Source organism: Dermacentor variabilis, chromosome 8 (genome assembly GCF_050947875.1).
Source record: "Dermacentor variabilis isolate Ectoservices chromosome 8, ASM5094787v1, whole genome shotgun sequence".
In the NCBI taxonomy this organism is placed as follows: domain Eukaryota; kingdom Metazoa; phylum Arthropoda; class Arachnida; order Ixodida; family Ixodidae; genus Dermacentor; species Dermacentor variabilis.
The window spans coordinates 63,393,778-63,411,998 of NC_134575.1; the positions used below are offsets into that span (position 1 = coordinate 63,393,778).

At 41.3% G+C, this 18,221-nt stretch overlaps 1 protein-coding gene across 2 annotated transcripts in view; it reads left to right on the top strand.

Annotated features, from left to right (window-relative positions):
- LOC142590277 (uncharacterized) overlaps window positions 1-17,726 on the top strand; it is a 39,330-nt gene extending 21,604 nt beyond the window's left edge. Inside the window, exons 6-9 of one of the 2 annotated variants that reach the window (XM_075702260.1) lie at window positions 4,135-4,152; window positions 5,602-5,657; window positions 5,781-5,873; window positions 17,431-17,726. In XM_075702260.1, coding sequence (XP_075558375.1) covers window positions 4,135-4,152; window positions 5,602-5,657; window positions 5,781-5,873; window positions 17,431-17,580 — 317 coding nt within the window. In that variant the 3' untranslated portion in view covers window positions 17,581-17,726. The remainder of the gene's footprint in view (window positions 1-4,134; window positions 4,153-5,601; window positions 5,658-5,780; window positions 5,874-17,430) is intronic. The other variant, XM_075702261.1, reaches the window with a different exon arrangement.
- The last annotated feature ends 495 nt before the right edge of the window (window positions 17,727-18,221 follow it).

Below are 18,221 nucleotides of genomic sequence, written 5' to 3' on the forward strand. Positions count from 1 at the left end.
GTACTTGTAATGTGACCCAACTTCTAATAATAAATTTTTGATTCTGATTCTGATGAGCGAGTGCGAGAGATTTCTTTGTCTGTCATTTTTATGAACCCTATCATAATCATCATCATCAGCCTATTTTATGTCCACTGCAGGACGAAAGCCTGTCCTTCCAATCTCCAATCACCTCTGTCTTGCACCAACCGATTCCAAAGTGCGCCTGAAAAAATCCTAATTTTTAGTCTTCTGGCGTCCTCGACTGCGCTTCCCTTCTCTCGGCACCCCTACGTTAACTCTAATGGATTAATCATCACTCACTGATAAATAGGACCAGATTTGTTGCCATGTGGGAACCGTCGCGTCGACGTGTGTCTCTAAGTTTGTATCCACAAAGATTCGCCACACTTGAGTGCGGATCGAAGTCGAAGGAAAAGGCTACGGGTTTCAGCGCATACACAGCGGCACGATGCTATTTGTCAGAGGAATGAGTGGCTCGGATGCATTTGTTCTGAAACTTCCTAGCTTCTCTAGCATGCCCTTATAATTTGCACTGGCATTGATGTTCTGTGCTCAAGGGAATATGCCACCTGCTACCAGAACAACCAGTAAGGGTTTTTTGTTTGTTCAGCTTTGTTGCTGCGCTCTGATATTTCATATTCAGTCAGGCTTTTTTGCTTGAAGTATTTGGTCGATCTTAAAACGCATTGTTGTCAAAATATAGTGGAAGTATGTTTCCTTCATGTTTTGGAGGACAATAAGTCGTAATGGTCAGTAAATTTGTTGTATTACCCCTTAAAGCCGAAGGATAAACAAACAGCCACATTTATGCATTTTTGGTACGCAATGCTCCATTCACAGTGTAACTACATTGTGAAGGTTTAATCAGCTGGGGTTTAATATTTCAAGCACTACGTTGATAATCTTTACAAATTACGCTTAGTATATTTTGGAGCCAGGCTCGATTCGGGTACTTAAAGGTATAATACATCTTGGAGCTCGCCAAACAAAACGCTTGCATTTATTTGTCAAATGAAGTTTTATAAAGGCCCGCTAAGCTTTGTGATTGCAAAGTGAGCATTTCTTGGGTTCAGCATTTTGACATCTGCGCGACGGCACTGTATGCGCATAGGTTTGTTAGAAATCGCTAAGCCCGTTTCCGTTGCTGGACGCAAAAGAAACTGCGGAAGGTTAGTCATACACAGCTTTTGCTGAAGAAATCGCCAACAATTACAATGTTTCCGAATGCGACATCTGAGCGTGGCTATGTCGTGTTTTCACTTCCCGTTATATCGGCTCACGGGGACTATCATTTTTGAGCCACAATCATTCTCGACGTCGCAAACAGAGCGTTGTGTGGCGCGACGGCCTCGCTAATTGCCATATCGCAAGAGGCGGCGCCTGGGTGACGCGCGGGCGCAATTCACAGCAGCCGCTGCAGACTCACCTCCGCTCATGCAGCGCTTTGTTTCTGTGCAGACGACGCGTGCTAAATTTGCGTTATCTCGAAGCCATCGTCTCCGCAACGCGCCACTACAGTTTCCTTCTCAAATTTTTCACATACGCTCCTCCTCCGCTTCATGCTTCTGCTGCATCCTCCTCCTCCTCCTCTTTTCTTCTGGCACTCTTTTTGCAATCGGCACCTTTCGTCTCCTCCTGCACTCCGCTTGCGCTTTCCTCCTTCGATGTGTTTGTTCACTCGGTTACAAGCGACAATGCCAACGCCGACACTCGCTGCAGAAACGGGCGCCTAAGAGCTGTGCTCTAAAGGGAATAATAGAGATAACCGTTCTCGTCATCCCCCTTGAAAGCTTTGCTTGAAAGCTTACTTTCCCGCATTACTGGCGTGAATGCAAAATCTACTGCTTTGACATTGCGCAGTACAAAAAAAATGACCAAGAAGCTGACTGGTAGATCTGATAATTGTGTAATAGCTCATGATTGGTCGTCTTAACAAAGAGTGGTGACGTCACTACCGCCGTGCCAAGGTCGTAAGAAAAGAAGGAAAATAAAAGAAGCTCTATTGCAGAAAAAACAAAATAACTGGTCCTAATGGTGCTTTAACTCCGTTTAAACGGAATATCTGCGAAATAAATGCAGGATTGATCAAGTTAATATGTGCAATAATCATATTACTGTAATAACAGATGATGGGTAGCAATGCGTAGACATGCATAAGCTAGATAAATAAGGAAGCAAAACCCAAGTAGTGGCCGAACAAGAGAAGTCTTACGTATCAGTAGACAATTCTAAGAGTTTCTGTAGCCTTTTTATTGATATATAGCATTCTAGAAAATTGTTCGCTATTTAGTGAATGTGAGGACAAACATGTTGCCAATTTTGTTAGTAGGAAGAAACTGGGTGATAGATATCCACTTCTACGTGCTGGCTATTTTCTCCTTGTATCTGCAGACGCCCCTCAAAATTGTGTACCAGTAAAAAATCATTGTTCTAAAGTCCAGATAAACAACCAAAGCATTTAAAAACACAACACGCAAACCCTTCTAGCTTACACAGAGGCCCAACGCATTTTAACAACTGTGTTCGTTCACCTGTCTTCATTTTCTTCTGACGCTGTAAATGTTCACTTAATATACAAGGTCACGCATACACGAATTACGACATTCTTTCCTAAAACTTTGATAAACAAATCGCCTTCCAGAAAGAAATACTAAGCATGCTAAGCATAAATATTTCCCGCGCGAACATGTATTTCCCGGATTCAGCACATCAACTTTTGCTATGAAACGATCAAAGACACCATGTAGCAGAGAAAAAGCTACACTGCAGTTTTTTTCATCGAGACTCTTTCTAGCAAAACAGTACACTAAGCAAAGCAGCATATATTTTCTGCATTTACTTACCCATGAAAATGGTGTTTTACTCTCAGAAGTAAACTGGGCCTTGAAAATTCATGATCTGTAACAAAAAATAAGAATGGTTAACACTCACTTTTGAAATAAACAATCCTTTAGAGCGAGGAATAATGTTTTTTTATTAGAATCAAAGTACTGAGAAATTAGTAGAAATATTGCGTGCACACGAAGTTCTAACAATTTAAAATGTTTCAGAAAGTCTAAACATTTGATTTGTATAAGCTTATAGGGTATTTTCTTGATACTTTTAAACTTTCATTCGATCGCTTAGTATGTGAGCTTGAGTGTATCCCCCTTTCCTCCTGTATAATTCTTTATTCGTTTCCTGCGTATAAAATGGTCCTTTCCGTTATTGTGTTCTAATAAACATTCATCAAGCTATCATTTCATTCTCCGGGAATAACTGCGGTTAAATAAATTTGTTACGCAGGTCAGTTCAATTTCAAATTCGACACAATTGGACAACACACTCAATTCTTAAGTTTAAGAAAGCTGTGTACAATTGACATAAATGTTGTACCTAATTTAGAAGTAATCTATTTCGACTTATCATTCAATTGCATGCACCGTACACGCGAATGCAAAACTCAGTTTGTTCTCTGTCATTTTAAATATTTATTTCTTGCTATCATTTTCGAATTAGCGATTGAAGGTCAAGAAAAAGTGTTTGAAAAAGGGTCTCTTCGAGTAAAATTGTTGTCATGATAAGCAAAATAAAAAAAACTAGTTCCTGATAGTTTCATCGCACTACTGTTGCTCTTTGAACTTCGTTGTCTTCTTTTTACTGTTACACTGGAAGTATTTGCGACATTATCAAGCCTCTCAAGTTATTAACGTAATTACGCTGATGTTGGATCGACCCAAGATTGTATGAATTCAAATGCTAATTACTTTAGGGGACGCAATTCTGGGGTACATATTGGAATATTGTTTATCCATGTACAAAAAGGAACAGGTGATATGCAGGCTACTGCATAAATTTCGCTTTAATCGTAGCTTTACTTTTCTTCAGCCAAACTGCAATGTCACGTTTTTTCTATAAAATTCTGCTAATTTTAGTTAGCCGTCCACATGCTATCATTCGTGGGTTATTTTGAAGATCTGAAATAATTTTATTTGAGTAAGTTTTCTGCTGTATAACGTTAACCACAACATACAGAGTGCCAACACTATGCCACAGCAACAAAAAATGCAAAAACACTGCTTGCCCGTAAATATGTAGGGGTACTTGGCATACAGAAATAATAATACATTAATTTCATATTTTACCTTGCAGCACCACCTAAGGATTACGGTAAGTTGAACAATTTCCAGCCACATACAGCTGCATATTGTAAAGCATGTAAGCAACATGTAATAGTCCCAAATCGCTACATAATCTATCCTTCCTTCATCAGGAGAATGCTCCTGTTTCTTGAGCTTGTTTCAATACTACAGCAGTCCTGTGTTATTCTTAAGTGCCACACAGTGTATCTTCTTCATTGCTTCATAGGAACAGTGACAAAACTTTATGGTGAATTTAGATCACAAATCTCTGTACCAGCGATTGAAATATTTTACGTCAGAGAGTTTGATGTCATTTTTCTCAATGGAGAGTTCTTATATTGTAAGAATGCGCCACAAGGGCGGGCTCTGAACGCCTTTATTTGCCCTCTTGAACACTTGAGCTCTAGTAATAAATTTGTCATGAACCATTTACAGCTAAAAGAATTTCGTTGATGCGATAGTTTGAACTGAATATGAAAAATTAAAAGTGATGCTTTGCAGAAAGCCTGCGGGTAGTCAGCAATATTTCGATTATACTAGTCACCACCTTTGACACTGTGTGCGTATGCGTAACTACACTCTTTCTGTTTCCATTTCTCCTCTTAACCGAAGGAGAGTCGCCTAATATCTTCATTTAATTGACTGTATTGAAGGACCCCCACGAAACACGCGTATGCTTCCCTTTTCCCCACATCTTTCGAATTTCCGAGAAAATAGTGGAATAGTTGCTCATTTCTTAGAGAAAGAGTACACTGGATTGGCCACACCTACCTAGTACCTACGTGCGTAAACTATTTCCTAGTTCCGGCTGCTATCTCCACTCTTCAACAGAACTCAATACCAGAATTCTCTTTCTTCGCCTTTTCTCTCATAACTCTATACTTCTCCTTGTCCCTTCCCCTGTCATTGCCGGCCTTTCTAATACCTATTTTTTTCTGATGTTAGCTAAAACACACCACACCCCCATCTACTCTCCTCCTCCTCCCCACTGAGGGTGAGGGAGAGACTACTAGGCGTAGGTAAAATGCTCCTAAGGAATGCATTTGCGGCCCTGGCGAAGATAAGTGACCTAGTCGAAATGTTGCCCGAAAGTGACAGCCCTTTCAGAACTCGTCGTTTCAGGGCTGTTTTAATGATTTCAGCGGGACCGAGGATATCAAGCTCCTGTTAAGAATTGTCGCTCATCGAGGATCATTATTTCTGGCTTGATCGTATCGACACAGCTACTGCTCATATTCACAGTGTAATGCATCCTTTATTATTCATCGTATATTTTAGGCACATACTTGCACAGCACTATTTGTTGTGTCCCCTTTTAATTATTATGATGTATAAGCCGATGGTAGTGCCAACTTCTTGTAGAACCCACACGGAGCATTTCGCACGTGTCTGAAATACATCTCGCGTAATTTGTGAAAGCGACTTGAATAAAAAGCTATTTCTGAAATGGGTTTATCTCCCTCTCTCTACGTTTCAGCTCTATACTTGGAGAGGCCCTGTTTGTACAAGGTGTTAAAACATGCACATAGTTTGGTAAGAATGTGAAAACTTGGCCTTATGAATAGAATAGCGAATGTTGTGCCATTCTGATGTGAGGCCCGCCTGTTTTCATTTCGCCTTGTATTTCAAAGGGAACATTTATTCCTAATATTACAGTACCCCACGAGCTGCAAGATGCTTTGTCGTCGAAGACGGTATCCAAGACGGTATGTCCTGCGAAACCTTCCGGACTTCACAACGTGCTTAAAGGTAAATAATGCACTGAGCACCTAAAGATTAGTTTCCCTATCAAGGTGAATGACGTAAAAATGAGCACTAACAAAGAAAGTAGAGATAAATCAATCTGCAGGAAAGAAGACTTCGCAATTGTTTGTAACGATATCCTGTTGACAACAAGACTTGAGATATCAGCGCCAGTATCACGTACTTCGTTGCTTAAGTTCTCGTCCGTTTAGCGCTACAACTTTTTAAAACAACATATTTTAAGCGTTAAACAAATGCAGAAAAACGTGCGGTACACGAAAATGAAGCAGCCTCACGTGATAGCCAAGTGAGTATTCATTTATAATAAAATTTATGTATTGAGTCCTTTTCAGGTAGCGGTGGTACCAGGAGTATGAGGTGCGAAATTCACTACCGCACGCATGTTGCCTAGTAAACATAACATTGCAACGGTGCTTCTAATTGTGTCAATCAATCAATCAATCAATCAGTCAGTCAATCAATCAAACCGTCTTTATTAATTCATAAAAATACTATATAGTATACAGAACGGGCTTCCATAGTGAAAACTAAATTGGGACCTCCTGTTCATGCTTAACATAAAGGTTCATTTTGCAAGCAACAGCAGCTCAATAGGTACAATTGCAGTAATCGTAAATAAGGAGATACAGATATAAGTAGATGAAGTAATTAATAGACTATATATCGACAGTAAGCAGTATTGCAAATGATGCTAAATGATGCTATCGCAGAATTACATATCTTTTTATTATTGCAATATATTTCCTAATATGAAATGAGAAGCATTTCTTGGCAAACATTTGCCACTTTGACAGTATCTATATCGCCGCCTATGTCTAGATGCTCTCATGCACGTTTCCTTATCTTGGCGTGTACCGACCATTGCATACTATGACAAGAGTGTGTGACCAATAAAAATGATTGGTCATGACACGAATATCATGATTTGTGTCATGTAGGTCATGAAACAGCCGCATACTTATTGGTATGTGCCAAAATTGGCATATAATTAAAGACCTTATGACGAACATAAATGATAGGTCATGACATGAACGTCATGATATGAGTGCCATGAAGGTCATGAAACAGCCGCCTGCGTCTTGGTGCTCTCATGGTCGTTTCGTTAACCTGGTATGTACAAAAACAGGCATAGTATGACAAGAGCGTAAGGAGAACATAAATGGTAGGTCACAACATGAATCATGCCTGTCATACGTAGGTCACTAAACAAGCACCTACGTCTTCGTATGTACCAAAATTGGAATAGCATGACACGAGTTTATGATGAACATAATGGTAGGTGATGACATGAGTGCTATGACGTGCGTGTCATGTAGGTCATGAAATTGCAGCCTACGTCTTCGTGCTGTCATGGTCTTTTCTTTTACTTGGTAGGCATCCCGCACACTGCTTCGCATAACATCGGTTTCCAGAGGGCGTGGGATCTGCCAAAGTACTAAAAATATATTTTAATATATTTTAACACGGCGGGAACATTTGATGGAATGAGAAAGAGTAACTAAATCAATAATGGCAAGATCTGTTGGGGGTAGGAGAATTTCTGTATATTAAAATACATATGGACTGCGTGAATTTCATCAAGCACTCATTTTTCTGTTTTTTTTAATATTATGTTTTGCAACTTCAAATCACGTACAGTTTATTATATTCGCTTAATAGTTATTAAAAACTTTTCGTTTGTTATGAACTAACACTAAGCAAATATTTAAAAAGAGACTGAAGCGAGTGCAGTCATAAAGCATTTAAATTTTTCTGTGAATATCGGCTTCTCACATCTTACAGATGAGTTCAGTCACGTTAGAGAACCTTTAGAAATATTGTAAAGTTTCGGATAGCTAAAATTTGTCGCATCAAATAATAATTGGCATATCGTAATAAGGTATACAGTATGTCGATAATAGAAGAAATTGCGGCCTTTCCCATAATCGAGGGTACATGTAAGCATGACATGGCAACAGGCGAAACAGATTGGTCCGAGATGATACTAGCCACAAGGTCAAAATTAGTGGTGTTGCACGCTCCAACGACGTACCGCGCAGCACCACACTACAGTGTGTATTGATTCATATGGATGAAAGACAGCTAGAAGAAGAAAACCGGCCGAAATACAGGTACCGAAATACGTCAGTGACACAAAGCCAAATACCCAGCTAGAAGAAGAATGAGTTGAATTCTGGTGTTTTACGAGCCGAAACCACGATTTTATTATGAGGCCCGGTGTAGTGGGGGATTTCAGTTTCATTTTGACCACCAAGGGATACATGATGTGCCCCTAATGCACGGGAAACGGCCGTTTTTGCAAGTCGCCTCCATCGAAATGCGGCTGCAGCGGGCGGCACTTGATACCATGACCTCGTACTTCGCAGCACAACACCATCACCGCTAAGTCACCGCGATGGGTAGAACCGCCGGAAGTAGGCGCCACGAAGCGTGGCGCCATCTCTTTAGACGACTCAAAACCCTCGCCGCAGAGCTCGCGGACCGCTGGCGTTCTGCGCGCAGTGCCAAAAGATGACAAGAAATTGTATAGGGCCCTGTGTCTTCCTTTTTAACAACGCTATGAGAAATGCAAAGTAAAACAAGCGTACTTATGACTATTGGTGGGGGCGTCACCCACCAATAGACATTTCAGCAGCAATAGAATTGCACATGCCCATTAGGCGGACACGTAAGGAATCCCCCCTCCCCCTCTAGTCGGGGGTGCGGAACACGTTACTAAACAAAGGAACGAGGGTCCTATCTCAACAGATCGTGCGCCTTATGAATATATTATCAGGTTGAACCTGCTGCGTTCCACGGGAGGTTTTACGCAGAATTGTTCAAGGTCACCTCTAAGAACCGGTAACGTTTTTCTTCCATAAAAATTGGAACGCCCGGGAAAAATGAACATAATAGTACAACACAAGAAAGTATTACATACAAAGAGAATGCCGCTTTTAATACGGCTTTATATTTCCTGATTTCTGGCAAATTACATCTAAGAACTTCACATGGCAATATGCTGAAATGTTCAAAAGATGGCCAGTGTGCGGGAACAATTCTCTAACATATTTCGATACAACCATTTGCATACACTGCCGTTTCCTGTTTTCACAGCTAAGCAGATGATGCAACTAGTGGCTGCCACAAACACAAAACGTCTGTATTTGTGGGTGTTCTTTTTTCGTACAAAAATGCTACTCGCCGAATTTCTATTGAGACGAATTGTGCGATAAGCGAAATCGCCGATACACTCCAGCGGAAGCACAAACGCGCGCCGTGCTTGGTGGACTTTCGCTACACCAGCAAAAAGTGCAGGCACATACAGTTTACCCTCTGTCGAGGCCTGTGCAACCGGCAGCGTTCGGCACGCTTTGGTAGTGCCGGCGCGGCAGTAGGGCATGTCCCATCTCACCGTGAGCCAACAAGATCAGACTGCATCGCGTGCTAGCTGGTCTAGCCGGCAGGGCGCTGACTTAAAGCTCAGGTGGACTGAAGAGAGGTTTTTCAGTTTGCGCCTTCGTCAAACAAAAAAAATTACCGACGATTACGTTACTTCGTAATACGAAATTTGAGCGCAGCAAATAAGCTGTTTCACCTTTTGGATAGATTGAGGCAAAGAAATCGAGCAACACATGTATGCGCTATCACATAATTTTTTTTTATTTTTCACACGTATTCCTTTAACAAAGACTCCACTAACAGTTCTTGACAGTCATGAAGGAAGCTTTGTGGTCGGAGAAATAGACTGATATATGTTCGACTTGGTACACCAATGCTTGATTCTCAAAGACGAGATCTATACAAGTGCCTCGCGAGGTTGTCACAGCCGTGGGGGAAGCAGAGGCTAAGCGCCGCCGCCGAGAAGACCCTGCCGTTCGCGCCGCCGAAGCGGAGGCTCATCGCCGCCGTCGAGAGCAACCAGCAGTAAGCGAGGCTGAAGCAGAAGCTCATCGCCGCCGCCGAGAAGACCCTGCAGTTCGCGCCGCCGAAGCGGAGGCTCATCGCCGCCGTCGAGAGCAACCGTCGCCGTCGTCGAGAGCGGCGTGTACACCCAGCGGCAAACGATGGGGGCAGAAGCGCGCGCAGCAAGCGGACAACACGATAAAGGGAGGAGGGAAGAGATAGCAGCGACTGACTGATGCCGCTGACGGCGATAGTGAGTCAACCCCAGCTATCCGCCACACAAGAACAGGGGGGGGGGACCCTTTCCTCCTCTTTCTGCATGGCGGCGACGGTGTTCTATGCAGTCACGTTATCTTGACTCTCTAGCGGCGTCAGCGGCATCCAGCGGTATCAGTCGGTCGCTGCTAGCGCTGGGGGGATGAAAGGGGGGCGGAGCTGGTTACGAGGCCGACGCCGACGACGACGCGAAACCCAGGAACGGACGCCAAAGAGCTGCGCTCTAAAAGCGCTCGATCGCGATAAAGTTTTGCACATTTCGCTGCTGCGGGCCACATTCAAGTCACAGGGCAATGCAGAGGGAAAACCTTCGGCAACTCTGGCGTTGCCTGCGAGATGTATGCGACTTTGCTGGCCTCTGGCCGGCACTCTGAAAGTGCCAGAAGATAACTTTCCCCGTAAGGGCGCAATGATGAGAAATATTACGCGTGTTTGTTAATCAGGAATTAAATGAAGATAGCTAAATCCTCGTTTGTAACCCATTAGAGGTGGTATATGGAATGCTAACAAAGTGTATTGGCTTCCCTGGGTAGACAAAAAACTGGAAATATTCCGTATTGACAGAAAATGCGAACCATTCCACGGCTCACCAGCACTCAAAGTTTCAAATGGCTATGTTAAATACGAGCAATACAAAGAAATACAGAACATTTGTTTTGTCCCAATTTTCGTGCCTAATATGACGCGTGTGGTTGGTTATTCCGGTCTCGCCGGTGAACTGTGTGAGCTATGTTGTTTACATTTCGTTCAAGTAAAACATATGGTCTGGGTCACAGACGATAGGCGCTATTTTTGTGCTCATGTAGAATCTACAGATCATGTAGAAAAATAGTTACTTAAGCCTTGCAGGCTACCATACTGCTGTTAGCCGCAAAATTTTCCACTGTCCTGAAAGAATTTCGCAAGACACCTTGTTCAAGTTCGGTCAAAACGGATAAAAAAATCACAAATGTAATCTCTGTTGAAATTTCGCAATGTTGGTTTAATTAGAAGCATTGAAAATATTTGCTTATTCCTAATTATATTCTATTTGCTTGCCTGATACAATGTTTTGAGTTAGTTTTACCTCTTCTCTCAGTGAACTATACAGTGCACTGTTTATATTGGCAAAAATGAAGAACACGTTATGGGAAATGTATAGGTGCAGTTTAACTCCTGTGGATTAATTGCTGCCTTCTCTATTAATTACACATGGAAGTGATCTGTAGAGTTTGTATAGTTTCCGATCTAGCTAAATGGTTTACTGCTGCGCAGGAAGAACTGAAAAAAGATTTAAATGAGCTTACAGAAAGAGAACTAGTAACTGTGAAGGCATCAATGGTAGTTATGAACAAGAAATTCGAGCAGTTCCATGGTGAGGTGGGTACGTTAAGGAAAGACGTTGCCTGGGAGAAAGCCGAAAATTTGTAACACACGAAGGAAAAGAAGCGCGTTATAAATGGCTTGGAATGGCTGAGAAGAAATGTAGCAGATCTACAGCAATAGAGTAGGAAAAACAGTTTGGAAATAAACGCCATGCCTATACGACCAAATGAAAACCTTTTTTGGATCACACAGACCATTTATTATTCTTTGACATCAGAAATCATCAAATCCGACAAAGAAGTTGTCCATCTGTACCCCCAAAAGATACGAAGAGGCAAAACATTGCTGTAAATTACGCATCACTAAAACAAAGACACCGAGTGTTGAAGGACGCAAAGAAACACAGAATAAGTACTTTTTCCCTGAGCTTTCAGGACAGTTCTCCTATATATATCATTTAGCACATTTCCCAAGCGAACAAAGTGCTTCGAGGAAAGACCCGGGCAGTCGAAAGGGGTAAAAGCTGGCGTTTGACTTCGCTATCTACGGGTAGATTCCTAGCCCGTAATGCTGACCAAATCAAAGTCCGGCATGTGACATGCGCAGAGGATCTGGCACAAGTTTACCAATCTCATAGCTCATAGTGTATCTCAAGTTGGACAAGAAAAAACTTGTCAATGATGATTTATCTATCCTTCATATCTATCGGACAAGCACCGGCAAAAACATTTAAAAACATCCTATCTTACTTCTCTCGGGACTCTTTTCACAATGACATTATTGGCGCTTCATAAATATGGCTGAAAGAAAGTGAATCCTCCCAGATAGTGGGATATCAAGTAATATCGCTGCGTAAATGTAGGTCTTCACGTGGCGGAAGCGTCACATTTTTCATCAGAAACAGGCTGGGATTCTGCTGCAGGGAAATTCAAAAATACAGCAAAAACAATCCAGGAATTTTTTGTTTAGTTCACATGTGGTCTTTTAAAAGTTGCAAGTTACCATCCTTCTAGCTAACGTAAGAGCTCACTTATTGCATAAACGGAGGCTATTTTGCGGCCACTCAGAACCAAAATTGTCCTGTTGCTACTAGTGGCGATATTATTACAGATTTATTGGGTAGTAATTGTAGTGATTACATATTTTTACTTCAGTTATTCAGCAGTCCAAATGTTATCACGACTTCCACTTGAAAGAACAGTAAATCTGAGTCTTTAATTAGCAATATACAGTGCGCTCAAGACATCACCTAACGTGCAGGTATTTCTGATGTCTGCGCGGACCAGTTGTACTATATTTATGTTGTTGCCGTGGGCTTGTATGCTATCTCTGTATTGAAGACGTCCGAATCAATTTGTCCGTGTCTATTATGCAAGCCTGAAATCACCGCCTGAATGCACTGATTTTGCAGCCTTACAAAACCTTAATGTCAGGATTTCGTAACGCTTGTTAAAAATATATTGGCGCAATGCAAACAAACATACACAAAATACAATTATGAAGTTCCCATATGTCCATTGATGGCACAAGATATTCTCAGCATACTAAAAAGAAAAGACTGGTACTACCATAAACGGGCAAAGGACAGAGCGACCAAATAACGTCATGGCCAGTTTACGTATTGCAGGAATAAATATCTTGTAATGTGGACAAAATTAAAGAAAGAATCCCTCACTAGGCTTATCACACGAATCAAATGTGATAGAAGACAAGAGTGGAAGATTGTGAAGGATACAGATAGATTAAACCAAGAAAAACTAGTAACCCTCTTCAGCATCGGCCCGCTGGTGGAGATCTTACTAGGAATTGAAGTAATGGAACTAAGTTAACGAAGGCGAATCTAGCATTTTTTATAGATGTTTCTTTAAGCCTCCCTAATTTTTTTTGACGCTTACCGGTGTATGTACGCCCCCCTTCATGCCTATCGGCAGTAGAGTTCAATTTCATGCGATAAAAACGAATGAGGTAAGATGCGCTGTCTGTGCGATGTCTGCGAATAAAGCAGCCAGCTATGATTCTATCCAGAAAAGAGTTCTTAAGAAAAAAGAATGATGTTGTTTGTGCGCACTTATGCCCCGTTTGAATCGTTCCCTAGCTAGAGAATATTTGCTATCCGACATACTAAAAATTGCTAAAGTTGTAGCCATGTACAAATGTCCAGATCAGTATAAACGAAGTATCTATAAGCCTATTGCAGTGTAAGGGAATTTAACACTCTTTTAGAAAACTAGTTGCGTAACAATTAAAGAAATTCATTATAGAGAATGTCACTGTTGTGTCAGAAGAACATAGTCCTGCTTCCAGCGAGTCAACATCCGCAGCCATGTTAGGCTTTTTATAGTACGTTATTCCTGCTATACACCAAAATGAAATTCCACTTGTCTTGTTTTTAAATATTGACACGTGTAGTTGCCTTTATCGGGCGACACCTTTTGTCGCCTAACAAATGTTATCGCACAGCGCGGGACGCGCCTGGATGTATCCGAAGTTTCTGGAAAGTTATCTATGCTTCTATCCGCTGTCTGTTGTCGCCGAACCTTGTGTTATCTGATTTCATCGCTTGGCACGAATGGTGTAGAACTTTGTAGAAGGCATGCGGGTCCCAACGTTTAGTCTGGAACATTCGATGACTGCTGTATAAAAGCCGACGCGCTTGACCCCCGCTGATCAGATTTTCGACGATCGCCGAGCGTGTTCGCCGCTATCGTTGTACTATAAGTGTAGTCTGTTTTGTGGGCACAGGTTCGCCCAATAAAAGGTAGTTTTGTCGTTCACAGTACTGCCGCTATGTTATTCAACGTCACCACCACGTGACAATATCAAGACTCCATTCGACAAAGTTAGCCACACTATACCGTTGCTACCACTCCACAAATAAGAAGGCTATGACTTCGATGATAATCTACTGAAGTTCTTTTCGAGTTATTTGTCACTTCTTACACTGTATGTCGTATATGATGATTCCGTTTCGGAAGATAAAAATATATCATCCGGTGCACCACAGGGGTCTGTGCTGGGTCCATTATTATTTTCTCATCATATACATGTTGGTCCTCAGGCACAGAAACAGAAATTCTGATTATGAAGATGCCGCCACTCTTAGATTTACCAGTAATTTGCTTATAACTCTGCGGAACAGTATAACTGAGCTTTCATCACTTTCTTCCAAGTTTGCAGCTAATGCATTGACGTTGAACGTAACAAACAAAATATGTTATGTTTCATTCTGTATAAATGGAACTCAACTATCTTTCAATTAGTGTTTTAATATCATGTAAGAGTTCTTTTCGACAGTCATTTACATTGAAAGAACCACGTGAACAATGTATGTAAGAAATTAGTAGTTGAGCCCTTTACTCTCACAGAGACCAAGCAATATTTTCCCTCTACCGTGCTTAGATCCTTATACTTTTTTGTTCTCAAACTCGCACATTAGCTATTGCACTCAATATTGGAGAGTTACACATACAAAATACTCATCGACTTTCCTGTGTATTTGAAAAACCGCTTTGCGCATTATTAGCTCCTGCCCATTGTGGTTCTCAAGTACAAACCTTTTTGAAGGTCTTGGCATATAATTTATGCAAATGCGTAATCATAACGTCTCCTTCACGATAAACCATATTATCCAAATTATTTCTCCCCTGCCATCGAATAATTTCTTTATCCCGAACTTTATCACTAGACAAGTTTCTACTTGCACTTCCAACCAACCAAAATGCAGCAACTTGTACAATGGGCAGTTCATTCAGTTTGCCGACGCATAAGTTTGGAATGACCTCCCAATAAAAATTAAAGTTGCTAGACATTTTAAACAGTGTTTTGAAACGGATTACTTGTCTAATTAGACACAATTGTCAAATTTATTGTTACGGATGTATGGCGGTTTTATTGATCGCTCGTCTCCTTATTTTTCTTTGTTTAATTTAACATTTAGATTTATGTTGTGAATTGCTTGTTCACAGAAAATTGTGGGTTTGAATGCAACAAGTGTGAACTCGTGGCTGTTTTAATTTAGGCTAGTGTGTTATTAAGCGACCCATCATACTTACATGCGAAGACATGTTGCATCAGAGCGCTGCTTATATTTTCTTCCTAAATCATAACACGTATGCACAGTCAATATTGAACCGGCTCCTAGCTTTCGTTCTATCGGCCCAGCCAGTGCATTGTACCTTTCTTTTGGGTTCATAAATAAAGTAGTTACCCTCTAAAAAAAGTTTTATGAGCGGCGCTCTATTTAGCCCGTTTCCCTGGCGTGAGAAGAAATGCCATCTTCATCAAAATTCAAAATAAGAGAAAATAGAGCGCCTACTCTGTAAATATCTGTCCGAAGTTTAATGGGTGACGATTGCATAATGCTGCTGAAAAAAAGACTCTTAGACGACTGTTTTATAGTGTCACGCGGCCGTTGTTAGCTATGCTTGCAATGACCCTTGAGAACTGTGCGTTAAAGGAAGATTATCTTTAAATAATATGACAGTCATCCCATTTGCAATGCGTCCCAGTATTTCAACTTTCTTGCAGATTTACCACTGCTACAAGTATTATTTACCCTACTTTTCATTTGTCGTTTCGTGCGTAATGCGACCATAGCCAGGCGTGTTAGGTTAACTGTAACAGGCACATTTTTATGTATGGGTAATGTAAAGGTGGAGTTATGGGTGGCGTGCAAATAAAGTTCAACGTAAGGGCGGTAGTTGCGGTCTATGAAATAAAGTACGCATGCAAGCGCTGCGGAACTTTACGTATCTGTTCTATAAGTGGTCGTTCAGGTCGTTCAGATGAAAGCTGGCGAAATGGAGGGGATAACTGCGGCAAAATGTGCGCTAAAGTAAATACGCTTTTATGTGAACAGTTCTTGGAGAAAAAAAACTGAAGGGACCATGAAGCGCCTTTTATCGAAGTATAGAAAGGAACAGCAAAATTTCAAGCAGATAAGTCACAGACGGACAATGTTTTGAAAGACTAGTATTTAATTATGGGCGACTGAGGTTCTTCTTGCGACTGCCCAAAAGAGGCAGCTTCGCTGGTTATTAGGCTGCTATTCTCCAAATACCCACAACTCTGTGGTATTTTTATGGCAGTGTGATTGCAAAATTACGAGATTGCTTTTTTATGTACTTATTTTCATGTCCTAATGTTCACGTCTCTTCATGGCACCAGCCAACAACACGTGCGTTCCTAAATTAATGTGCTCATTGGCAACGACTACAGTGCTCTGCTAGCTAATCAGAGCCCGGTATTACAATTACCATGCGCATAACGCTCTTCTTGTTTGTCGTTTTAGCATCGCCCAGTCTTTTCAATGCAGTTTGCTCAACGAAAATACAGAGCGTATACCTTCTGTAAACTATTGTTGTTCGCTGTGTTATGAAAAGAGGCGCGACCTCAGTCTTTTTCTTTATTGACAACACTGCTGGTGCATGCCGTCGTGCCCAGCGCTGAGAACCGCATGGTTACACCGCAATTAGAAGTAGGTCATTTTAGGTGGTGGGAGAGGAGGGTTCATCTTGATGAACAATTACCCATTTACTCTTTATCTGCCAGAGTCCAGGTGAATTTTTCTGTGTGCTCTATATGTCACCTCCTTCACGCTACTACAGCGTACACGGCAACATTATTTACATGGTAATTATAATAATTTATTTAATATATTCTGTGATGGGCGCGGGGACACTGACAACTAGCAAAGAGAACTATACGCAAACTATTCCTAATACGAACGCTTTTTCATTGCTATAGAGCTTCCTATTGTGCAAAAAAGCCATATTAAGATGGGTAAATTGAAATTACGCAAACACAATAGCATCTGCAATGATCGCAGGCTGATGTTATTATGCACACTGTTTTGCACGAACTGTACTTCCATCGAGTGTCATCGTGTGTTTCTTTTCGAGAAGTTTCTCGACATGCATATATTCTTGTGAAGCTGTCCCTTGAAAATTTGTAGATATTGCAGGAGAAAACTCCAAGTATAATAAATTATTACGATGAGTACAGCAAATAAAGGAGATTTATTCTTCAAAAATCATTTATTGACTGGTCCCTGGATTGTGTTTATTTTGATATGCAGCTTGCGAGCCGTTTTGCGGAGAGAACCTTGAACCCGAAGCAATGCGAGGTGGGACTTTGTTTTCACGGAGTGTGCCGCCTTGGTAGTCGCCGAGTCAGCTGCAGTGTACCTTCTAATAAGACCGCTCGCTCAAGTAAGTTGGCGGAATAAAGCAAACATCACTGCAGACAACTAGCCGTCTTGTTTACGCATTTTAAATTTTGTTTGACTTGACACTTTCACCGAATAAATAAAATGAACCTGCTGGTTTAAGCTTTCTGATTTGAATAAATATTTCTTGTTACTCAAAACATACGTTACACTCTAAGGCCCTATGTCTCATTACTTAGGAAGTTCTCATTCCTGACCGGTGCACCGTATGGACTAAATCTGTATGCCACAACATCGAACATACCGTGGTTAGTCGAAGACTGCCATATCTTTCACCCCATAGCCTTGCAGCAGATTAGATAACCATATTTAATTATGAAATTGAGCATATGCTCGAGATTGGCATTGCTCTCCCATCGCGCAATGTTTGGTCATGAACACTTCACAACCTGTCAGAAAAGCCAGTCATTGGCATCCACACAGAGAAAATCACGTCCGGAACGCGGCAATGGTCCCTGATGGATACCCGCAGCAAACAATCAGGATTTTATTGCCAGTTTTCATGGAGAAATATATTTTTTCAAAGCTGACATTAGAAAAGCCTATTGTAAGAACCTTATGACTGAAGAAGACAATTTAGAGACCCCATATTGTAGCTGCTTTCTGATTATATTTTTTAACGTGATTTGATCCAAGGAGGG